The sequence below is a fragment of the Psammomys obesus genome, unplaced genomic scaffold, assembly GCF_907164565.1.
Source record: "Psammomys obesus unplaced genomic scaffold, mPsaObe1.curated_primary_1811, whole genome shotgun sequence".
Lineage (NCBI taxonomy): Eukaryota > Metazoa > Chordata > Mammalia > Rodentia > Muridae > Psammomys > Psammomys obesus.
The window spans coordinates 5893804-5919452 of record NW_026585587.1 but is presented as its reverse complement, the minus strand read 5'-3'; the positions used below and the strand labels follow the sequence as shown (position 1 = coordinate 5919452).

At 42.0% G+C, this 25649-nt stretch overlaps 1 protein-coding gene across 1 annotated transcript in view; it reads right to left on the bottom strand.

The window, feature by feature from the left end:
• The window catches only part of Acbd3 (acyl-CoA binding domain containing 3), a 31904-nt gene extending 6637 nt beyond the window's left edge, over nt 1–25267 (bottom strand). Inside the window, exons 1-7 of the mRNA XM_055609197.1 lie at nt 24880–25267; nt 17875–18016; nt 16748–16888; nt 15357–15515; nt 12543–12717; nt 6239–6425; nt 4393–4677 (exon numbers count right to left, since the gene is read on the bottom strand). Of these exons, the coding sequence (XP_055465172.1) occupies nt 4393–4677; nt 6239–6425; nt 12543–12717; nt 15357–15515; nt 16748–16888; nt 17875–18016; nt 24880–25162 (1372 nt within the window). The 5' untranslated portion in view covers nt 25163–25267. The remainder of the gene's footprint in view (nt 1–4392; nt 4678–6238; nt 6426–12542; nt 12718–15356; nt 15516–16747; nt 16889–17874; nt 18017–24879) is intronic.
• Between the last annotated feature and the right edge of the window lie 382 nt (nt 25268–25649).

Sequence of the window (25649 nt, the reverse complement as noted above, 5' to 3'; positions counted from 1 at the left end):
GCCACTTTTGTTACATCCACAGAACTAAAGATTATAAGTAATGTGCCTTTCAAACATTAAAAACATTTTTAAACTTTAATTTATATGTGTGTGTACATGTATGTATATGAGTGTATGTGTGTATGTATCTGTAAATTTATGTCATGTAAGTACAGAAGGCATAAGCGGGGCATCAGCTCTCCTGGAGCTGGAGCTTGTGGGCCAGGGCATGGCTGCTGGGGACTGTGGTGGGTCCCCTGGAAGGCACTGAGTGCTCTTAACCACTGAGCACTCCAGCTCCATCTTTCACCAATGCAAGCAAGCCACTGGGACATAAAAAAAACAATGAAGTGGAGCACTGCAGCAAAGTTTGGGTTGTCAGCCCTGTTTCCTCAGAGAAAACAAATTCTACCCACCTGTCCAAACCTAAGCAAGAAAAAACAAACTTCCAAATAGACAACAATCTCAGTTTTTAGCTGGGTGTGATGGTACACATTTTATATGCAGCTGGGGGTAGAGGGCAGTAGCAGAAAGAATAACTGAATGTTCAAGGCTAGCTAGCCTGGTCTACAAAGTGAGATCCAGACCAACCAAGGCTGCATAGCCCTCTCTACCACCCTGGAATTTTCTTCCATGGACTACACAGTGGATATATGGACATATCAACGGCGCACAGTCATCATGTAACTCACAGGCACAAATGTACCAGTGAGCTAAGTCTCCATACAGGCTCATTCTCAGTGGAACAAGTCTTAGAATTAGTAAAATCTCATTATTTCTGTTCACGTGGAGATTTCAATGGATAAGTCTTTAGAACTGGTATACAGGTAGGCCATGCTACCTTCCCTTTGAGGGACAAACAGCACAGCTAAAGGGAAAAGCTATGTTTTACCAGCTCTCTTCCTCTAAACCTTAAAATTTCCTTTTGTATACCATATACAAACAGGTGTGTGAGGAGGCCAGAAGGAGCTGTCAGACCCCTGAAGTTGCAGGCAGTTCTGAGCCACCACATCAGAGCTGGGAACTGAACCTGATCTTCTGCAAGAACAGTAAGTACCTGAGCCATCACTCCAGCCTCTTTGATCAGTTACTGACCCAATGTCAACAACCCCCAAACTTATCAGCTAGGAGTTCAGAACAGAAGGAGGAAGTAATTTTCTTTAAAAAAAAAAAAAAAAAAAATCTCTAATGGGTAAGATAGGAGAAAATCAACCAAGCTGCAGAGCATAGCAATTTCTTTTCTTCCTTCTTACTTTATTTTTATTTTAAAAATTTTTTCAAGACAGGGTTTCTCTTTGTACCCTTGGCTATCTTGGAACTTGCTCTGTGGACCAGGATGCCTCAAACTCATAGAGATCCAACCTGCCTCTGCCTCCCAAGCATTGGGATTAAAGGCGTGTGCCACCACCACTTGGCTACTTTTTTTAGACTCATTTTATGTGCATGGGCTTTTTACCTGCATGTATGTATGTGCACAGAGTGTATGTCTGGTGTCTGCAGAGGCCAGAAGAGGACACTTGTTCTTCTGGGACTATAATTAAAAACAACTAGAATCAAGCCTTGGTTTTCTGCAGGAGGGAATGCTGTTAACCGCTGAGTCATCTCTCTAGCCCTTTCTCCTTAGTTTTTGAGACACAGTCTCTCTTAACAGCCTGGGCTGACCTGCAACTCATTATATAGCCTCAAACACATAATGATCTTTCAACCTGAGCCTCCTTAGTGCTAAGATTACAGATGGGAGCAATCACATAGAGCCAGAGCCAACCACTGAAAATATTCCTCAGTAAGACTTTTTTTCCCCTTCTGTGTAACCTTGGCTATCCTGGACTCACTTTGCACACCAGGCTGGCCTCAAATGAGTCTCTGCTGTATGAGAAAGGTGAGCCCGGGGTTAGCCGCTGGCAAGCGTTACTATGGCACTACTGGAATGCAGGTGGTGGCACCCAGCTAAACTTTCAGATTTTACCTTTCCTTAACCACTCCTCCTATTTTTGGTTTTGGTGAGTATTATGGGAAATGTCTCACTTTGCTGCTAGTCCTTAGGAATAAACATTGTTAAAAACAAAATGCCAAAGCCCTGGAATTGGCTCAGTTAACTTGCTATTGGGGAGGGCCAAAGTTCTGTTCCCAGCACCCACATGGTAGCTCGCCATTCTTTGTAACTCCAGTTCCAGAAGATCTGACACACTTTTTTGACCTCTGGGTTATCAGACATGCATATGGTATACAAATACACAAACATACATGTAGGCAAAACATTCATTCACATAAAACAAAAAGTCAGTCTTTAAAAATCTTAAAAACAAGCCATGCAGTGGTGATGCACGCCTTCAATACCAGCACTTGGGAGACAAAGGCAGGTGGATCACTTAAGTTCCAAGACAGCCAGAGCTATATAGAGAAACCCTGTCTTAAAAACAAAACAAACAAAAAAGTCATGCAAAAGAAAGCAGTACATGTTTTGATATTTACCAGGTCAAACCTGGACCTGTGTTATAATTAAGGATTTTAATCTTCTGGAGTGACAGTAAGTCTGCATGATGTACTGAAATTCCTGGGACACTCTGCTGGTTCTTATAGAAAATAGTACAGAACAAAACTTGTCTTTGGAGCTGAATAACAGACTGACAAGTACAAAATTGTACTTATTAAACTACATCTTAAATGAATTTCAAGAAGCGCTTATGGTCTCTTTACGTGCTCCCATATGTGGTGTCAAAGTGTGGCAATGTGATTAAGGCATGGTCTATTTTTAAAGTCAAATGGACTCATGTCCATTCCATGCATTTCCAAAAAACAGTTCTTAGACCTGTTTTAGTACCATTGTCATGAAACACTCCAGCAGTCTTCTCAAGAACAGGACTTCTTCTGAGACACCTGACAGGTCAGTTAGCCCTGAAAAATGGAGCCAAGATGCTCTTCCATTCTCACAGGCTGCACCACAGTACCTGTGTCAGTTTCAATCTAGCTTACTTGGCTTGTATTTAAATGGCCCAAGTTCTAGTTTTTCCACCTAACAAAATCAAGGAGAACAGCTGCTCAAGATCAATATATCTTTTAACTTAATCTTAGAACAAGATAATTTACTAAGATCTTTCAAAACCGATTCTGTCTGAGAGGAATGAAGTCACACCCTTGTAAAACAGTGGTTTCCAAAGACAAAACATGACTAAAATTTATCTTAAGTGAGCTACTCTGGTGAATTTTCATGATTTATTTACACACTACTTTTTGGTTGCTGTTACTTTTGTTTTTGTTTTTTTTTAAAGAGATTTATTTATTATGTATACAATGTTCTGCCTGCATGTACACCTGCACTCCAGAAGAAGACAGCAGATCTCACTACAGATGGTCATGAGCCACCATGTGGGTGCTGGGAATTGAACTCAGGACCTCTGGAAGAGCAGCCAGTGCTCTTAACCACTGAGCCACCTCTCCAGCCCCTTGTTTTTGTTTTAAGTCAGGGTTTCTCTGTGTAATAGCCTGGATGTCCTGACATTCTCTATGTGAACCAGATGGGCCTCCAACTTACAGAGATCCACCTGTCTCTGCCTCTTCCTCTGGGCCACCACACCTGGCTACATACATTTTACCCAGCATTTGGGAGGCAGAGGCAGAGACATGAAGATCAGAAGTTTAAGGACATTCTTGACTATATACGCATTAAAGGCCAATGTAAGCTACATGAAACCCTGTCCCATATCTTCTCAAAAACAAACAAAAAAGCAAACATAACAGGAAAAAGCCAGCTCTGATGGTGGGTCACACCTATAATCTCAGCACTTGGGACTGAAACAAGAGAATCCTGTCTTTGATTTTGTGTTCTGTTTTTCAAGACAAGATTTCCTGTGTAGCCCTGGCTGTCCTGGAACTCTCTTTGTAGACCAGGCTGGCCTGGACTCACAGAGGAGGATGCTGTCTTTAAAACAAACAAAAAAGCTATTATCAGAAACATAAATTCCTTTGTTGACAAGGATTCATACTTGCTCTTTTAAACCTTTTCAAACTGGAGCATGGTGGCATATACTGATAGTCCCAGCTAACTAGGGAGGTTGAGGTAGAGGACTGCTTGAGTCCAACAGTTGAAGACCAGGCGAGGAAACAAAGTAAGGTCCCGTCTCAAGAACAAACAACAAACCTCAAAGTGACTTCACATACTTAAGTTTTCCAATATACAAGGCTGAAAGTAAAACAACATTCAGAAACTATTAAAATAACCTACTGCTATCAACTTTTTAGACTTTTTAGAGAAATTCACATTCAGGGCCTTCTTTGTGAGACAGTGGCTTTCTCAGAGCCAGTTCAGCGGCATCCCACTACTGTACAGAGTATCCCCTGTCCATCAAGTGTTCATCAGAAAGCATAAGGTGGAATCACACACACACAATGCAGCAGCTACTGAGCAAGGCCTACCTTCCTCCTCCTCCTCATCGTCACTGGACTCACTGACATGCACACTGACAGCAGCGTTTGGAGAGTCTGTCCATTCAAAATAAACCCCAAACCCAATGTCATAACTGTCTGTAGCAAATTCCCAAAAGAGGTAGGATCCTTCTTCATGAGTGGGGACTCGAACAGTGACTACTTCTCCTCGGCGCACTGTGATCACAGAATCCGCGTCCTGCCGAATCTTCTCTTTAAAGTCTTTGATCTGGGGTCTTGTCCACATGGATGGAGCTGCAATCACTGGAAGAGATTCTAAAGGCAACAGGATTTACAAAAGCTGAGAGAAAAGGTTTTTACAGAGAATATCTGCATTGAGCTACCTGTGTTCTGACACAAGGGCAATGTGGTTAGCTTAGACCAAGGATGGAGGGAAACAGAAAAGCCTCTCCAGTTATTATAATATCTAAGAAGGTCACACAGGTACTAAGAGGCCATCATAGCTCTTCAATAAAATGGAATCTTACAAGTGATTTTTTCCTAACATTCTGCTTTTATCTCATCCTATCTGTTGAAAAGTCTTAACCTCTGGGTGCCTTAAAGTTCTAAGAGCTTTTCTGGAGAGAGCTAAGAAAACAGGAAATCCTAGACAATAGAACCACCGGAGAAACGCACGGAGAAAGGACAGTATCTTGCTACCGAGCAGTATTCATGTGTACTGCAGACCTCTCAGCAGCTTTTCCAGTTACGTTAGTTAGATTCGCTAACAAAAATATTTCCTCTCATTTGCGAACACTGGTAAGGCTGAGGATGTAGCTCAGTCGAGTGCTTGCCTGGAACTCACAAATCCCTGGGTTCAATCACTAGCACTACATAAACTAGAATCAAGAGTTCAGAGTCATCCTCAGCTCTATAGTGAGTTTAAGGCCATCCTGAGCTGTCTCAAAAAAAAAAAAGTTGTGGTGGCACACGCCTTTAGTCCCAGCACTCACTTTGGTGGCATAGAGAGACAGAGCTCTCTGAGTTGGAGGCAAGCCAGGGCTACATAGTGAAATCCTATCTCAAAAAAAGAAAAGAAAAACAAACAAAACAACAGACAAAACGCCAATGAGATGCCTCAGCAGGTAAAGGCACTTGCTACCAAGCTTAATCACTCAAGGCTCTTCACGAAAATCTACACAGTAGAGGGAAAGAGCCAAACTGCAAGTTGTCTTTTGACCTCTCTGTGTGCACACATAATCACAGAGTAAGTAAGTAAATGTGAAACTGTGGTATAAACTCTTGGTAAGACTTAAAAAGATCTTTTCTGAAGCTATTTTTCTGTTACTTGTTCTAGAAAGGAAGGGAGGACAGAATGGGTTTCAGGAATCTTCTATTTAAGTATGCTTGTACACTCAAGAGGCTGAAGTAGAGGCAAGAAAAAAGAAAAACAAAAAAAACCATTGAACCTCCCCATCCTCACCTTCAAATGCTGAAAATCGAAATTAGGAAAATTATACTTCAAAGAAAAAAATAGTTAGAAGTGTCACAAAAACAGAAGCTGTAATTAGTAAATTCGTCAGATGTCTAAGGTGACAAATCTCTCTGGGATAGCAGGCATGTAACACCACCCCCAGTTTCATGTGGTGTGTCGAACTGAACCCAGAGCTTTGTGAAAGCTAAGCAACTGCTCTCTCTCAACTGAGCTCCAGCTCCAGCCCTGAGCGTCTATGTCTGTGTCATCAGAGGCATCAGACTCAGAGAGAAAAGGAGTGCTGGACTCACACATCTAAGTGCCTTCTGAGGCTAGTCAGCTCATCTTCCTGGTTTTTGCTTTTCATGATATTTAAAGAATGACATCTGGATGGACAAATATATGTGCTAAATAAACCACTACCTTTTGGTCCATTTTCCAAGGCTTCTTCTGCAGCTTCTGGCTCAAGTTCTTTTTCAGAACTGTCAGTGTGGGTTTTGGCCTGTCCGTTAACTGACGTCATTTCACTTGCTCCAGTTGTGCTCACTTTTGATGATGTAGGCAATGAAGCCCCAGCCACTACTACTTCTTGTTGCTTCTGTAATGCTGCCTACAAAATGAGAAAAACATTAAGATTCTCTTCCAGAAAGGCTAACGTTTGCATAGGAGCGAAGTCTGACACTGTTTGCTCCACACTAAAGCATTCAAAGAAATTACTCATCAACTTTTACCAGTTTTTATCACATCTGTAATAAATATTAGTAACACCAACTGACAGCTAAACATGATTAAACAATCAACTCAGATAAAATTACTAAAGTCAAAATTAAGTATACTAACATACCACTGCCTCCTGAGTGTTGAAATTAAGAGCATGTCCACCATGCCCGTCAGTGATAGATATTCTTAAAACTGAACAGAAGAATATATTTTGTTTCATTTTTACTAAAATTCAACCATAGGCAGGGCATGATGGTGCATACTATTAACCCAGCCCTCAAGAGGCAAAGTCAGACAGATCTCTGTGAGTTTGAGGCTAGTCTGGTTTACAGTGTACCAGGCCAACCAGGGCTACACAATGTGTAGTCTTTCAAACTACACAACTGGGTATGCTGAATATGCTGTTTTGCTTGTGCCCAGCAAAACACTCAAGAGGCCAAGGTGAAAAAAATAAAGAAAACAAAATTAGGAAAATTATACTTCAACGAAACAAATGGTCCCAGAAAATTCACAAAAACAGAAGCTATAATTGGTGATTTTGACAGATGTCTAAAGTAACAAACAAAACCTTCATATGAACAACTATTCTAACATAGACAAAAATAAATATTCACAGTTCACAAATTTAAAAAAAAATTAATTTAGGTTTTATGGTGTTAGAGACCAAATCCAGAGCCTAATATTAGCTCCAGCAGATGCTCATCTACCCTCGGCTCCAAAAACCAAAAAACTTTTGTAGGTATATATGTATATATGTATGCATTCATGAATGTATGTATTATATGTGTGTGTATTTTTAGTTTTTTGTTTGCTTGTTTTGTTTTTGAGATTGGGCTTCATTATCCCAGGCTGCCACTTGTACGTGCCTCCCGAGTGCTGAGAAGGAATGTGCCACCATATCCAGTCTAAAATTTCATAAAACTATCAATCAAGTTGTAAAGAAACACTGATCTAGCTGGGTGGTGGTGGCAGCGCAGGCCTTTAACCTCAGCACTTGGGAGGTAGAGGCAGGTGGATCTCTGTTAAGTTCCATGTCAGCCTTGTTTACATAGTAAATTCCAGGACAGCCAGAACCACACAAAACCTGTCTTAAACAACAAACAAACAAACAAAAAAGACCCCACTGATCTAAGAGTTAAGGATTTTAATAACGAAGTTAGCGGTCAAAATATTTTCTCACTTAAATGTTATCCTGGTCTGGGTACAGTACTGCACACCTATAATGTCAACATTTAGGAGCTGAGGCAGCAGGACCTCAAGCTTAATTAAAGCTAAACTGATCTTCATAGCAATGCAGGGAAGAGAAGTACAAAGAAAAGAAATTTGCTAGGTTCACTGACCTAAGCCAGTGATTTCACATACTTAAAAGGCTGAGGCAGGAAGATTACAAGTTTAAGAACAGGTTAAGATACTAAATGTAAGCCTGGGCAGCTTAGTGAAATCCTGTCTCAAGATACAAAGAGAGGACTGGGAACACAGCTCTCAGTGGGAAAGCACTTGCCCAGCACCCACCTTTTTAAACTGGGTTACAAATCCATACAGGCGTGAAATCTGCCTGTTCCTGAATGTACACGGAATACAAACTCATTCAAAATTAGAGTATAATTAATCGGAGGTGTTTCTGACACTGCTCTACTCAGATGCATCAAGGCAACTCTCAAAAAGTCTTGGTTCTGAACACACAACACATATACTTCGCCAAGGGCTGTATTGACATACAATACCAATGATACATACACCTTGGCTCAAATTTAAGATTGTTTTATGTTACAAACTGCAGTGTGTTCTACTGCACATACAAAGTTTTCTGTACTTACAAAAATACAATAGCTTACTTACGGAAAAAAAAGACATAATACTTTCTGCTGTCATTCCTCAGCATGTAAACTATCAAGTTAGTATGTATTTAGACTGTAGAAGCTGAAGAGAGTTCAGTGGCTAAGAGCACTGACTATTCTCACGGAAGACCCAGGTTCAGTTTCCAGCATCCTGGCTCACAAGCACCTGCCATTCAAGTTCCAGGACGTATACGTGCACAGACTTACATCCAGGTGAAACACTCATACACATAAATAAATCTTCCAGAAAAAAAAAAGTATCCCCAATGGTTGGCAAGATGACAAGTTAGCTTTAATCATCAACTTGATACAACCTAGAATCTGCTGGAGAGAAAGTCTCAGGGAATTTCTGGTTACACTGGCCTGGCCTGTGGAAATGTCTGTGAGACTGTCTTTATAACATCAGTTGATGTGATGCAGCCCATTGCAGGCAGCACCACTCCCTGGGCAGGGGTCTTGAACTATGGGAGTGGAGAAACCCAGCTGAAAGTAGCATCTATGCATTCATTCCCCTCTGCTCTTAACTGTGGAGGTGATGTGATAAGCTGTCTCAATGTCCTGCTGCTGTGACGTTCCCAAAGTGATGACTATGACTTGGAATTGTGAGCTAAAGTAAATTCTTTCTCCCTTAAATGTAACCCTGTCAGGGTGTTTTATCACAACAGAAATGAATCTAGGGTAACACGTGTAAGAGTGCTTGCTGGCAAGCCTGCTGACCCAAGTTTCATCTCGGGAACCCATATGATGGAAAAACAAAACTGGCTCCAGCAGGTCTACATGCATACCATGGCAAGGGCAACCGTCTCCTCTGCACACACACATAAAATAAGTAACATGTTTTTTGATATGCCCTGACTCAAAATGGGAGAGTAAAAAAAAAAAAAAACACAAAACACCTTTAACCTAAAGAACACCAAATCAAGATGGGAGCAGGGATTAATGCTGCTTTAAAACCCATTTTGTAAAGGTGGGCATGTTGGTGAACACCTTTAATCCCAGTACTTTGAGGCCAGCCTGGTATACACAGAGAGTCCAGGACAGCCAAGGCTACACAGAGAAACCCTGCCTCACCCCGCCCCAATTATTTTACTTTTAACTACATGTATGTATGTGGGTATGTACGTGTAGTATAGGTGCCTGCAGAAGCCCACGATAGGGTGTTTGATCCCCCAGATGGAGAGTTACAGGCAGTTTGTGAGCTATGTAACGTGAGGGCTAGAAACTGCAAGATTAATACATGCTCTTATCCAGTGAGCCATTTCTCCAACACCCTATTAACTTTTGGAGGAACTAAAATTGAATCCTAATATACATGGAGAAAGATTAAGCCTGTAATCCCAGCACTCTATAGAAGTAGAAAGATATGATGATCAATGTCAGTCTTGGCTGCATAGTAAGTCTGAGGCAAGCCTAGACTACATGAGACCCAATTTTAAATAGAAGTGTGCAAATTATAAAGTATATAGCTTAATCAATTTTCATGTATCAAACATATCCATACAACCATCACCCAGAACAAGAAATTATTAATTTATCCCAGAATCCTCTCTAGTATTCTCCTCTAGATACCTTCACCACAGTATTTTCAGTTTTCTTTGCCTACCTCCCCCCCCAAAACAAAACAAAACAAAACAAAACAAGGTTTCTCTGAATAGCCCTGGCACTTGCTCTGTAGACCAGGCCGGCCTTGAACTCCAAGATTCACTTGTTCTGGCTCCCAAATGTTGGGATTAAAGGCCTGCACCACTACCTCCCAGCTGATTTGCCTACTTTTAAACTATATAAACAATTGTGTCAGATGGTAGTGGTGCATACTTTTAACCCCAGTATTCAGCAAAGGGGGGAGGATCATCCCCCTACCAATCAACAATCAACTATCCATCTATCTATCTATCTATCTATCTATCTATCTATCTATCTATTAATCTAATCTAATCTATCTGTTTTTCAAGACCCTGTCTTGGGAGGTGGGGAATCTACCTTTTACACACACACACACACACACACTGACACACACACAAAGTCTCACTATGCAACCTTGGCTGACCTTGAATAATCTGTATAGACTAGACTGGCCTGGAACTCACAGATCCAGCAGCCTCTGCCCTCTTGCCTCCTGCCTCCGCCTCTCTGTCTCTGCTTCTGAAGTGCTGGGTTTAACACCTCTCTCTGCCACTACATAAAACACAAAATTTTAAAACATACTCTAAGGCTTGGATTCTAAATCACTTCAAAGAAAAAAGCAGCAGCTATTCAGAAAATGCATACAACCAAAACAAGTCAGTAAATTCAAAACATCACATGATGGTGAAGGAGGAGAAGGCATTCTTGGAGCTAATTTTAAAACTCTCCAGTAAAATCAATAAACTCCCTTCTCTGGAACTCACAGCCCAGGACTTTTTTTTATTAGATGCAACAGGCTGCAATTACTTATACAACTCTCTTTTTTAAGAACAAAAAACATGTAATTTGGGAAGAGTTTTAAAAGCGCAAGAAAGTCTGATGTGGTACATGCTTGTAATCCCAGTCACTGAGAGATAGGGTTTGAGGTGGTGCACACCCTTAATCCCCAAATGCAGGGAGCAGAGGCAGGCGGATCTTGAGTTTGAAGGCTAGCCCCGTCTGCAGGGTTCCCAGACAGACAGAGCTGCTACACAGAGAACCCGTCTCAAAAACAAACAAACAAATAAACAAGCCACCAAAAAACAAAAAACAAAACAATCCCCAACAAAGAACAAAAGCAAAAACATACAGGAACAGATAGGCAACAGACATCTAGGCAACTACAACTATATCCACAGAAGAACAAGCATACAGCGTTGTTCAGTATTTACATAAAAGTTAATACTTCAGAGTAATAAGATTCTGTTTCTTCCTTCCCCTTATGTAAAATTCATTAGTAACTGTTAAAAAAAGAACTTGAGTGGTAATGAAACGGTGAGGCTGTTTCTCAGGTAGCCTATTATTATCTATTCTCAGAAGCAACCAATTAGATAGCATTTCATCATACTAATACCAACTTCTACTTCTGATTCCATTTCTCGGATTTATCTTACCAGAACAACTTTCTCCTCATAAAGTGACAGCAGCCTATAAACAGAACAGTATATGACAGCAATCTCAATACTTATCAACTAAGCAAAAATAGGAAAAGGAAGTTAATATACTAAAGTAGAAAAAGGCTACAGAGAGTAGCATCTATCAAAAACGATGCTTCCTCTCATGGGTTTTATAAAACCTCTTTCTTTTTTCTTTATTCCCCAAGACAGGGTTTCTCTGTGTAGCCCTAGCTGTCCTGGAACTTGCTCTGTAGACCAGGCTGGCCTCGAACTCACAGAGATATGTCTCCTCCTGTTCCACTCAACTCCCTTTTTTACTTGGAGATGGAGTCCTTCAAAGCTGCTCAACTACCCTGAACTCTCAGCCACCTGGGCAGTTGGTATTACAGGTTTACACCATCAGTCTAGCTATTAACTGCTCTTGCTTTTATAACCCTGTGAGGTTAGGAACCTATCCTGTGTCTTATTCACACAGAACAGAGAAAAAGCAAGAAATCAGAGCTAGTAACATGTCAGAAAGTCAAATGATAATGGCAGAGCCAGGACAGAATCCAAGTACCAGACTCTCTCCATGTCTTTCAGTTAAACCATTTTCTCTGGTATTTTTGGTTGTGAGCCTCCAGCTCAAACTACCCAAATGTTGAAGCAAATATTTAGGAATGGAATTTTGAAGGAGGATCTGGTCAAGCTCTGAGGAACCAGCCTGTCACCTTACGGGAAGGGAATCCACTCCTTTAAACGGATCCACTCCTTTAAACTGTTTGTTCCTGACCAGTACACGTTCTGCCTGAAGGATATTCCTACTAAGACTAGCTACCCAGGTCCTCACAGTTCCAGGAACACTGTTACAGGCCATACCAGACTCATGACTAGACTTATACAACTCCCACACACCCTTGTAACAATATAGAAATTCATCCTCTGACCTTCATTCAAGATCTTGTACTTTCTTTTGTAACTGCCAACACAATGCTAAGAAGACTACTTAAATGATTAGCCAAAGAGTTACTTTATACCTTAGGCTAGCTAATGCAAAATTCATTCACCACTGTTAGGAAAGAACCTAAATGCCATGGAAACACAACACGTTCTCTCCAGCTGCAGGCATACCTGTTGCTGTGCAAGCTGGACTTGATACAACTGTTGCATGTACTGCTGGTAGTGCTGCTCCTGCAGCTGGCGGATGAGAATCTGCTGCTGCTCATAGTTCCCTGGATACTGCTGGGCTGCATACTGCTGGAATTGCACGGCAGTCTGCGAGTTTAAAGCTGCCATTATCTGCTGCCTGGAAACATTAATAAATACATGACAGTCTAATGACAGGAGACCATTCATAACAAAATAAAATGTTCTTGTTTATTTTTATAGCTTATAGCTTAAAATGACTAAGCTAAAAAAATATACCAAAAAGAGTATGTTCCAGAACCAGAATATTTAAGGAAAAAAATCTGACCTCTAATTTTTTACTTAGGTTTTTCAAGAAAAGTTGGAATGGAGAATACTATGTACATCACCATCATCAACATCCTCGTAATTAACAATTTACTGTGCTGTGTGTCTTGCACTGTTTAAAGCATTTACATGTACCAACACACTTAGTCTTTGACATCACTATAAGGTTGTTCAGTAATTGCCCAAGATTCTACTGTAGCTAGATTCAAAAGCCAGATCTCAAACACAGACAGTCTGGGGCAGACAGCACTAATTCACCCGATGCTAAAGACATGGACCGCCACTGGGCATGGATGGGCACTTGACTCTGGGTAAAGTTTCTCTACCTAAACATGCCAGAACAGCACAGATGCTACTACAGGCTCTGTTAAGGATGAATAAAACCACTGACAACCTGAAGGTCTGTCACCTTTTATTTAAATGTGCTTTTATGCAGAAGCACTGAAGGTAACAGTAGCAGGTCATGCTGCTTCCTTTACTCATCCCCCCATGGGCTCATATTACACAGCCAGGCTGTTTCGGACTCAGTCTCTGAAGTGCTGAAATCACAGCTGTACATCACTGCACCTTGTTTGGAGATAGCAATTTTTTATTGAATTATTACAATTACTTTTGTTTTCTTTCAAAGAAAACTACATGATTCAAAGCTGCTCTGTAACTACTTATCAAAAACTTCAAATCTATCTATTAAGAAACAGATAAATAAAGCAAAAACCACACAGACTCCTCACTAAAGTGCGGCACTGGGCTCATCTAAGGTTTTCAACTCAAATCCAAAAGAGAATGCCATTAAAAATTTTGCTCTGGAGGGAACAAGTCAGGAGCCTGACACAGAGGACCTCTAAAAAGCTCTGCCCTGCAGACTATCAATGTAGATGCTGAGACTTATGGGCAACCTTTGGGCAGAGTGCAGGGAATCTTAGAAAAGAAGTGGGAAACAGTAAGATCTGGAGAGGACAGGAACTCCACAAGGAGAGCAACAGAACCAAAAAATCTGAGCACAGGGGTCTTTCCTGAGACTGATACTCCAACCAAGGACTATGCATCGAGATAACCAAAGACCCCTGCACAGATGTAGCCCACAGCAGTTCAGTATCCAAGTGGGTTCCACTGTAATAGGAACAGGGACTGTCTCTGACAAGAACTGATTGGCCTGCTCTTTAATTACCTCCCCCTAAGGGGGGAGCAGCACTACCAGGCCACAGAAGAAGACAATGCAGCCACTCCTGATGAGACCTAATTGACTAGGATCAGAAGGAAGGAAAAGAAGACCTCCCCTATCAGTGGACTTGGGGAGGGGCATGCATGCAGAGGGTGGAGGAAGAAAGGGATTGGAACGGGAGGAGGGAGGGAACAGGGGGGATAAAAAATGAATAAAGTGTAATTAATAAAGAAAAAAAATTTTTGCTCTGAGGGCTGGAGACATGGCTCAGAGGTTAAGAGTACTGGTTGGTCTTCCAAAGATCCTGAGTTCAATTCCCAGCAATGACACGGTGGCTCACAACAATCTATAATGAAATCTGGTGATCTCTTCTCGCGTCCAGGTGTACATGCAGACAGAACACTGTGTACATAATAAATAAATCTTTAAAAAATGTTTTATTTTTTTGCTTTGAAGCAGCATGAAGCCATGGGTTACTTTGAGGCTAGCAACCACTACAGGTTGTTCTGAGAAACTAGCTAGAAACAGTGAAGAGAGATCAATGTATCTCAAGTTCTCTGGCTTAATTTTTCCGCTATGCCACCCCAGGAATCCCAGGTCTTCTATGTGTTTTCCTCTTTATACCTCCAGCTGCCCTTTGAAAAGCCAGGCCTTTCGAGGCAGCAGCTAAAGGAAGTTTCAGCTCTCATGTCCTATACTAGGTCTGGGAACAGCTACCTGATATACACTGGGTTAACAGGCTCTATGTCCTCAGAATTTGTAACCAGGTCTCAGATTCTAGTAGGTCTCTCAGACACATGGAAAATAGATCACAAAATTCCAAGTGAGACAGCCTTGTGTAAGACAAAGTAGACAGAAGCTGTAGGTAGCAGTAAGAATGCAGAGACAGGAGGCTGGAGAGATGGCTCAGAGGTTAAGAGCACTGGCTGCTCTCAAGAGGGCCTTACTTCAATCCCCAGCAACCACACGGTGGCTCACTATCTATGATGAGATCTGGTGCCCTCTTCTGACCTGCAGCACACATGCACACAGAACGCTGCGTACATAATACACTGGACGCAAGACAAAACAACTGAGCAACCTCAACTGCTGCCTCTAGTCTCTAGGTTTTACAAGCTAACTCCAAATTTCAACATATTATTTTCTGACAAAAGAAACACAAATCACTGGTAAAAATGAGAAAGAAGCAACACAAGTCTACCTTGCAAGCACAGTTACAGGAACTTTCTAAGACACACACGCAAAAACCCAGGACAACAGGGTAGCAGCCTAGTTCTCACTTTTGAATAAAACCCAAGCAACAAGCTCACTTTTGCTGCTCCAGCCGAAGCCTCTCTTCTTCTATTCGCCGCCTCTCTTCTTCCTCCCGCCGGAGTCGTTCCTCCTCTTCTCGCTTCCGCTTCTCTTCTTCCTTTTGCAGACGTTCTCGTTCTTCCTCTTCCCGCTGCCTTCGCTCCTCCTCCGCCTTTCTACAAGGTTCAGAGCAAAGACAATGAACTCTGCACAGTAAATCTTACTTCTAAATCATTTAGATTTCCTTTCAGAAATGAAATCTTTTCAGAGCATAGCAATCTGTCAAAATTTGAAACACAAACTTCCATATGGAAGATTTAAAATATGGAGTCCATTTCATAACATACATGACTACATCAAGAATAATTATTAGATGGGTGACCAGTCTTTAATGAAAAACAAGATAAAAGTAAGCAAGAATCAAAAAAGGCAACTTTCCAAGACATTGCATCTCATTCAACAACGTACTATAGTATAAAAATCAATTTTCTATGTTATTCCGTTTTCAGTAAGTATCAAGTCTTAGCCTGGCATTGTAGTTCTCAAAACCAGGGAGGCAGAGGCAGGTAGATCTCTTAGTTCTAATCCAGCCAGAAATATACAGTAAAACCCTATCTTTAAAAAACGGACTGGGCGTACAAGGTGTGGTTACAACATGCCTTTAATTCCAGCAATTGAGAGGCAGAGACAGGCGGACCTCAGAGTTCAAAGCCAGCCTGGTCTACAGAATAAGTTCCAGGACAGCCAAGGCCACACAGAGAAACCTTGTCTTGAAAAACCAAAATAAAACAAACAAACCCACCCCTCAATATAATAACGAGGAGAGGCACAAGATGGCTGTGTGGCACCATGCCAAGCTAAGATCTAATTCATAACGACAACAGAGAATCTCAGAAACACAGTGAGCTCAGTAGTATCTACTCCAAATGCTGGAAATAATAAGCTATTTAGGATCCAAAGCCAATATGCATTTCCATGCAGCACAGCTAAAAAACACAAAAATGGGATAGGAATTACTCTAGAAGACAGAAGCATGTATGTCAGACTAGAGAATGGGACTGGGGAAAGGAGTGGATGAATCACGGCTGAGCTTGTTAAAAGCTTACTGTATAGGACAAAAGTTATTATTGTATAGGACTACCAGGCATGGTAGTCCACATGTATAATCCCAGCACTCAGGAGCCCAAGCACTCAGGAGCCACATGCAAAACTGTCACTGCTGCTAAAGATGGGTGGTTCATTTTAAGAGCAACCCTGCTTCCCTCCAAACTTATATGACTACCTGTTCACATGAGTTCTGAGGAACAAAATGGAGTAAGATATCTGATCTAGAACATATGCTCCATACCGCAAAAACATCAGCGCACAATGGCCCCGCACTGTATGCCACCCTGCCCTGTAACATCACCTTCTTTTTTCTTCCTCTTCCTTCTCTATTCTGTGAGATGCAACATATGCTGAGAGGAGAGGGCAACACCTATTTAGAAGCTTTACAAACTCTATCATGGCATCCTCTTTGGACATGTTTCCCAGGGCTGCCCATTCTCTCCTACAAAGAATAAAAAGAACAGTTACCTTCCTTCCCTTAACAGAATGAGATTCTCTTTCTTTTTTTTAAGATTTATTTATTTCATGTATATGAACACCATTTTCATGCACAGCAGAAGAGGGAATCAGATTCCATTACAGATGCTTGAAAGCCACCATGTGGTTGCTAGGAATTGAACTCAGGTCCTTTGGAAGAGTGACCAGTCTCTAAGCCATCTCTCCTGCCCCAGAATGAGATTATTTTATCAAACCTCACATATGAAAAATACTCAATGAAGTATGCTTTTACTAGAAGGAAAAAGTTCAGAACTCTAGTTTCAACAAACCTACATTGACACATTAGACGCCATAAGCAATCCAAAATAAAAAAGCATGTTGATGATTGACACTTGTTAAAAAGCAATCTATATTTTATTATTTTCTTTATATATTTTAGCTTGAACTAAACAAAAATACTCCATTTTCTGGCACAATTCTGTACGTCTCAATAAGGAAATCAATAGTGTTTTAGTTTTTTTTTTTTTTAGTTTTATGTCTATGATTATTTTGCTGCACATTTATCTGTGCACCATGTGTTTGCCTGGTGCCTGGGGTACTTGGAGGGCAGAGGGGGCATCAGACACTCTGAAACTCAAATTATAGACAGTTGTGGGTGCTAAGAATCAAACCCAGGTTCCCCTGGAATAGCAGCTAGTGCTCTCAACAGCTGAGCCATCTCTTCAGCCCCAGTAGAATGTATTCTAAATGGTTGCTTTTAATATTATTAGAAAGAGTCAGAAGAAATTGTACTTGTCTTATGTTCATAACTAGATAAGTACACAGCTTCTATAGTAGGATTTAGAAGCTATAAGCGAAATGGATGTTATGCTAAGCTAAGAAGTGCATTCAGATGTTATGCTAAAAAAAGTTAACTACATACACCTTAAGCAATCCACATTATACCTCTTTCTAATATCATTATTAAGTCTACTAAATAAGAAAAGTTACCTTCTATCATTTCCCAATACATCAAAGAATCCAACCTCAGGGGAAGTGTCTGGGTTATATGGGCCCAAGAGAACTTGCTTATATAATGCCACAAACTTCAGTTTTTCTTCATAAGTTGGATGAAAGGCTTTGCCATCTTTTACTGAAAGAAAAGAAATTTAAAGAAAACAATTGATATTGGCAAAATACAGTTTCCAGCTTTGCTACAGAGTATGTCAATAACTGTCTACAAAAGATAAAAACAGTTGGTTAAGATTGCTATTTATTAATTTTGTTTGTTTGAGACAGGTTTCTCTACACAGCCTTGACTGTCCTGGACTCGCTTTGTAGAGTAGGCTGGCCTCGAACTCGTCTCTGCCTCCCAGAGTGCTGGGATTATAGGCATGTACCACCATACCTGGCTGTTATTTATTAAATTTCAATTTGTACTAAAATACAAATCCTTTATAGATTTTCTCTTCTTCTTCCTGCTCTTCATTTTTTTTGTTTTTTTCCTTTAAATCAGGTCCTACGAACGTAGCCCTGGGTGCTTTCTGGCCTTTTATGCAGCTCAGGCCTCAAACTCAGTCCTCCTGATTCAGCCCCTAAATACTGGATTGCAGGCATGTGCCACCACACCTGCTTGAATTATTATTATTTTGTTGTTGTTACTGAACAACTATTATTATTTATGTTAAAGCTATATTAAGAAAAAATACATCTGTCAGCTGGGTGGTGGTGGCGCATGCCTTTAATTCCAGCGACTTGGAAGGCAGAGGTGTGTGGATCTCTTTGAGTTTGAGGCCAGCCTGGTCTACAGAGTGAGTTCCAGGACAGCCAGGATACACAAAGAAATCCTGTCTTGAAAAACTAAAAAAGTGTTACACTGGGTCTGGTAAAATGACAATCTTTAAATAATATAACCCCTATCGTGATACATTCATATAGTTTTTATTGATTCCAGTAAAAAAGAACTACCAAAATTCAAAAAACCCAGATGGCAAGATTGCTCAGCAGATAATATGACAACCTGAGTTTGGTCCCCAGAATCCACATAGTGGAAGGAAAAAAACCTATTCTCTCAAGGTGTCCTCCGGACTACATGTCATGACATTGCCCCCAACTGATAAAAAAATAAGTATAAATAATGGACAAGTTTCATCTATATACACAGTGGTAATCAAAATAAAATTATTTAAGAGTAAGAACACGAAACCAAACAACAAAACAAAACAAAAGCCAGGGAGTAGTGGTGCACCCCTTTACTCCCAGAACTCAGGAGGCAGAGAGGCAGGTGGATCTCTATGAGCTTGAAGCTGTGCGTTTGAGAACAGCCAAGGCTACATTAAACAACAACAACAACAACAACAAACCCTGTCTAAAAACACATCAAATAAATAAATAAATAAATAGGTAAATAAATAAATGAATAAATAAGAGAAAAAACAAAAAAGACAAAAGACAGAGCTTGCCAAGAAACATCTAAGAGTATTCAACTTTAGTAATCAAAGAGAATGCAATTAAAATCACTGTATATCAACACTCCATTACCATCAGAATTTAAAAAGCTAGACATTATCAAGAGTTGATTAAAAAGGGGGATCGAGGGGGGCTGAAGAACTGGCTCAGAGGTTAAGGGCACTGGCTGCTCTTCCAGAGAACTGGGTTCCATTCCCAGCACCCAGAGGGTGGTTCATAACCATCTGTAACTACAATTCCAGGGGATCCAATGTCCTCTTCTGCTCTCTGTGGGCATCAGGCATGCATGTGGTACACAGACATAAATTCAGGCAGAACACCTATATATGAAGGCTAAGTGCTACGTGACGTACGGCACACCTTTCATCCCAGCACAGGAGATCTGTGAGTTCTGGGCCAGACGGGTCTACACAGTGAGTCAGGGCAGCCAGACTACAGAGTGAGGCCTTGTCTCAGAAAAAAGCAAGTGGTAAAAAAAAAAAAAAAAAAATCAAAACTACACAAATATTACATCAATTCTAAACCCTCCCCCATATACAAACACGCACACCACACACATACACACACCCTGCAGTCTTTAGCATCTCTACAGTGGAATTGGGTTTTAAAACACATCATACGTGGATGCAAAGAAAAGAGCTCAGAGAGTCACAGCAAGCAGCTGTCATAAACGGAGAGGACTAGCAGTAGTTGTCATTTATTCCCTGTACTATTAACTACCACAGAAGATGTAGGGAGGACTTAATTGCTGAGAGGAAAAGCTTCTGGAGAAGAGAACTTTACAAAATTTCCCGTTTATGTGGCTTTTCTCTCAGCCTCTGATTTGCTCTGCTTGTCCCCAAACGAACTCCAGCAATCTTTTCTAATCTTCTGGCTCCTTCAATCTTCCCTTGAGTTCTTTCTCCTCAATCTGTCTCTCTACTACTGCCCCGGTAAAACTGTTTCTCTCTCTGTACTGCCCCTAAAGTAGCTTCCCTTTCCTTTTTCTTCATAGGAGAGTTGGGTGTGTCCTATTTTAAGTCTTTCTCTGATTTGTCACTGTTAGTGCCACTCAATTAGACATCACTTTCAAACAAGGATGCTTCCTTCTATAAACTAACTTTACCTTCATTGTTTGGGATTAAAGGCTTGTACCACCATGCCTGGATCTAAGCTTTTCTTTACCTGAAACTCAGATCTGCTTGCCTCTGTCTCCTGAATTAAAGGCATGCTTGTATTACAGCCAGATCACACAGACCTAGAAGATCTTTGGATGTGATCTCTTTCCAGCTGGATCACACAGATCTTTGGATGATCTCCTGCCAGAACAGCCATGTTCTGAATCAACATTCCTCTACACCCTTTAACCTACATAATATCTTTTTAATATTTACTCAATTTAAGAGCCCTGTAGACAGATTAGGCCACATGCCAATAAATTATTTCCCTTAATCCCAGCACTCAGGAGGCAGAGGTAGGCAGATCTCTGTAAACTGAGGCCAGCCTAGTCTACATATTGAGTACCAGAACTGCCATAACAGAGATCCTATCTAAATAGTATTTTTTTTAAAAGGTTTATTTTTTTGTGTATGAGTATCTGTATGCATGTATGTATGTGCACAACATTTGTGCCTCATACCCAACAAAAGTCAAGAGAGAGCACTGTATCTCCTGGAAATGGGGCTGGGGGGTTGTGAAACACCATGTGGTACTGGGAGCAATAAGCACTCTTAACCACTACGCCATTTCTCCACCCCCATTCTCACTTACTTCTTTCAATACATTTAAATATTTTCTTAACATGATAATGCTTTAAAAGCCAACTTGGGGATGCCTATAATCCCAACACTCAGGGAGGCAGAGGCAGGCAGATCTCTGTGAGTTCGAGGCCAAACTGGTCTACAAAATGAGTTCAGGACAGCCAAGGCTATACACAGAGAAATCCTGTTTCAAAAAACCAAAAACCAACTTGGGGGCTGGAAAGATGGCTCATGGTTAAATAGCACTGGTTGCTGCTGTTCCAGAGAACACAAGTTTGAATCTGCATCCACATTCTTTTTCTGCCCTCTGCAGGCACCAGGAACGAAGTGGTACACATACATACATGCAGGCATACAAATCTAAATCAAACAAAACCAACTTGGATCTTTCTACTAGTCCTTCGTATTTTCATGCCAAAAATATTCAGCTAATAAAGTAACACAGTACTTTTGAATTCTTTCCTTCACTGTATCACCAGAAAGAGAGATTACCTATTTTCTACAGGGATTATCTATTATCTATAGGAATTATGTATTTTCACCTCCTGCAGTGGGAAGACTTGTCTGAAACCAGACAGAGACCCAACCTTGCCTCTTACAAGGAGTAACTGAGTGGCCTGGACAAGGTCCCTCAACTAAAGGATGCAGATTACATTAAGGTCTCATGGGAGGAGGACTGTGTAAAATAGTGTGTACGCAGCATTCACCTGACATCTAGTAAACATCTGCTCTGTAACTATGACAACATTAGTTTGAAGTCATAAATTAATGCAACCAATCTGCTAGACTAATGTAGAACAGCAATTAGAGGAGGAAAATCTAAACCCGGAATAACTCAACAAAAACAAAATATAATTCCCCAAGTTTACCCCATCCCAGAAGTATAAAGCTCTAGAATTCTTTAGGATCATAACATAAAAAGTGAAGAAAGCCAGCTTAATCTTGCTAAAATAGAATTAAGGGCAATTTCTTTCCTCCTTTGAAAAACCTTCACTGGTTCATCTAACAAAAAGACTAAACTACTTATAACTTCATCTAGTCCTTCCAGGATCTGAATTAGGTTTTCTCCTCTCTCCATCAAACTACCTCCTACTTGCCACTTCCCAGGCACACATGCCTGGTTCTATCCCCTCCCCACTGTCCCTTTTTAAAATGGCACTATTTCCTTGTCTGCAGTTGTCAACTGGCCCTTTAAGTCTTCCGACTGTGCCCCTCAAGAGCAAAGAGGACTGTACCATTCATACAGTAGTACCCCAACATTAAACCTTATCTATAATAAAGGTACAAAACCCCCTGACATTTAGATAGTAAACCACTAAGGGGCATTTTCACCTATTATTTTACACACCCCAATCCCTGGGGTGGAACTCAGGGCCTTGTTGTGTATGCTATGTGATGCTTTCGGAGCAAGCACTTCTCACTAACTTATACCTGCAGCCCACCATTTCACCTTCACTTAAGGAAAAAATTGATAGCTGTTGACACAGTAAACTCATCACTGGCCTATGATCATCACTATGACAAGCATGCAACACAAAACAGGCTCCCAGATTCCAGCTTACACTGTCACTGCTTTTCTTTCTTTCTTATTGGAAAAGGGAGGGGGCGGAATCTCATGTATCTATTCCAGAGTGGTCTTGCACTCACTATGTAGCTCAAGAGTGACCTTAAACTTCAGATCCACCTCCTGAATGCTGTGATTACAGGCATGCACCACCATGCTTTGCTTCTATGGTGCTGGTGTTGGAACATAGGACCTAAAGCCACATAGGCAAGCACCCAACCAACTGAGCAACATCCAGGGCACCTCCAGCTGTTTGCAACAGTAGATAATCTTGCTTTCAAGATATATATTTAGTCCATGGAAGAAAAAATGTCATTAAAATATTTGTGAGACACTGGCGCAAAACCATAAAACAGATCTGTCTACTGGACACAACTGATAAAAACATGGATGTATGAACACTACTGATAAAAACATGGACATATTTTGCTACAAAAAAAAAAAATACATTAAAATGAAGGCTGGAGTTGGGAGAGATGACTCAGTGTATAAAGCGTTTGCTGTACAGGCATGAGGACCTGAGTTCAGATCTCCTAAACCCACATGAAGAAATACATGGTAGAGAACATCTATAAACTCAGTGCTCTGACAGAGAGGTTAAGACAAGAAAACCTCCAGAAGCTCATGCGGTGGGTAGGTTGGTACACAAAGCAGCAGAGATCCAGTCTCAATGACCATCACACAAGGTTGTCATGTGACCTCCATACACAGAAAATGCACATACACCCACCCACAAAGAAACAAGGGCAGCATTGCTGGATTCACCCGTTTCTGTTAATTCGCCTGTATACCCTTTTTCTCTTCCAATTAGTGCCTGATACACTGCCAGCCTTTCATTATTATCTCAAATAATAATCCACAGAGAACACAGAAAGGTAGCTTTGAATAGCTAAACAGCTATTTTAAGTGCCTGGACATAGTTTGAGCAACATTTAGGAACTGAGCAAACCACCCTTATCACTGCACTTTCTGTAAGGTGACTAATAACGTAGGCCCCTCAATATGGGTTCCCTGAAGACTCTTGCCTCCCAAAAGTCAATTTAAAACAACCCATTTAGACCACTAAACCTTAAATGTGAGTCATCTTGTGTCACTAACTCCCCAAGCCAACTGGTAACACAGTAAAGGCTGAACTTGTGCAACGGAAATGAACAGTTCGAGGGTAAACTTTTTAAATTAAAAAAAAAAAAAGTACAACAAATATAAAAACAACCATTTAATGTTCTGGAAATTTTCATAAAATTTCACTAGTTTGCACAATTAAAGTTATTTTAAAATGAAATTATTTTAAGAAGGATTACTACAATGAATAACAACTTCAGCTGGTAAAATATGTAATCTGAAAGTACATTCTCTGGGAAAACTGTCATAAATATGCTGTTCTGGAATGCTTCTGGAACCTAGCAACCACTTTTTAAAGTTTCATTTGCACTTATCTCTTTCTCTTTGCTTTGCCACTAAAAACCTAAATATCTTTAAGAATCAAGACTGTCAAACTATTTCCCACTAACCAAATCTTGACTTTATCTCTACTTTTAACTACGTGAATCACCCAATTTAAAAAGAGAAGAAAAAAGGAAGAAAACCACCACACACAATTTTGTTTTAAAAAACAGTTATTTGTGCGGGGGGGGGGAGGGGAGGTTGAGAATGAGAATTTTTGGAGCTTACTCTTCAGAATTCACTTACAAGCTAAAATTTCAGAACCGCTTAGAATTTTTTGGAACATCATGGCCACTGTTTACTTACACAAGCAAAAGGGAATTAATTTAGCATTTTATTTTATCTTTTACCATCAGTCCTATACATAATCACGGCTTTCAAGGCTAGAAAAGGTATGTGGGGGACCCATACACAATTTTCTTCCACTAAGAAAGCTTTTAAAGAATCGCTTTGATGTGGTGAGTCATGGGAAACGGGGGGGGAAAAAATCGATGAAGAGCAAGAAAAAGGAGAAATCCATCCCAGAATAGCCCCTGGAAGCGCGCGCTCATGCTCCCACTCCAGCTCATGGAAACCAGAGAACTTAAACCCGGTACAACGCCCCAGCAACCTCAGGAGACACGGGCTGCTATACCCGGGTTCCTGGTCCCTCAGGGGTGTGACCGGGGGCCACGACCGGTAGTGACAAACTCTTGGTGCCACCAAGGACGGAGCCGCGCTCCGGTCACCCCCGGCCTAGCTCGGGTGGGTGGGGCACGCATGGCCGGCCCGCGGCCCCGCAGAGGCGAGTGACCCGCTCACTTTTGAAGAAGCGCAGCGCCAGGCCGTACAGCTCCTCCAGGCCGAAGCCCCAGTGCTGCTCCATCCGCCGCGCCTCCTCGGCCGCGCCCTCGGCCGCCGCCTCCCCGGGCTCCCGCGGCTGCCCCGCAGCGCCCGAGCCCTGGCCAGCCCCGGGGGGCGAGGGCGGCGGCGGCGGCGGCAGCAGGGGCGCACCCTCCGCGCCGGGCCGCTCCTCCGAGTCCGGGCTCAGCGTGAGGCCGTCGAGCGACACCTCGAGTTGCTCTACGTTCAGCTGCGCCGCCATCTCCGCTCGCAGCGCCTCCTCGGCGGGGGACAGGCGGCGGCCACGTATCGACTTCCTGCCGACCTCTCACCTCCGCTCGCCGACACCGGAACTTCCGCTGCCGAGGCGGCTCGGCGTGAAGGGGCCCGGCGCCCCGCCCCCGAGCCTGTGGGTCACGCCCCTCCCGCGTCTTCCGCTCGCGGGGGCCCCACGCCCCTCTCGGAGCTCTCCCCGACGCGCTGCCGGGGCGGTTCTCCCGGGGTGGGTCCCGCGGGGGTCGGGAGGGTCCGCGCTGGTGGGGGGGAGCACACGCCGCCGTGCTGAGCGGGCGGTGGCTGAGCGCGCGTCCCGGGGTTGGCAAACCTCTCTGCGCAGCGACTCTGAGGAGATGCTGGGCAGATGCCCGTCCTTAAGTGGAAACCGGCATTCCTCCCCCAGAGCATGCGCCCTCTCTTTCCCTTAATTTATGTTCGCTCCGCCAGGGGAGGGAACGGTTGGCTGCGTTTTG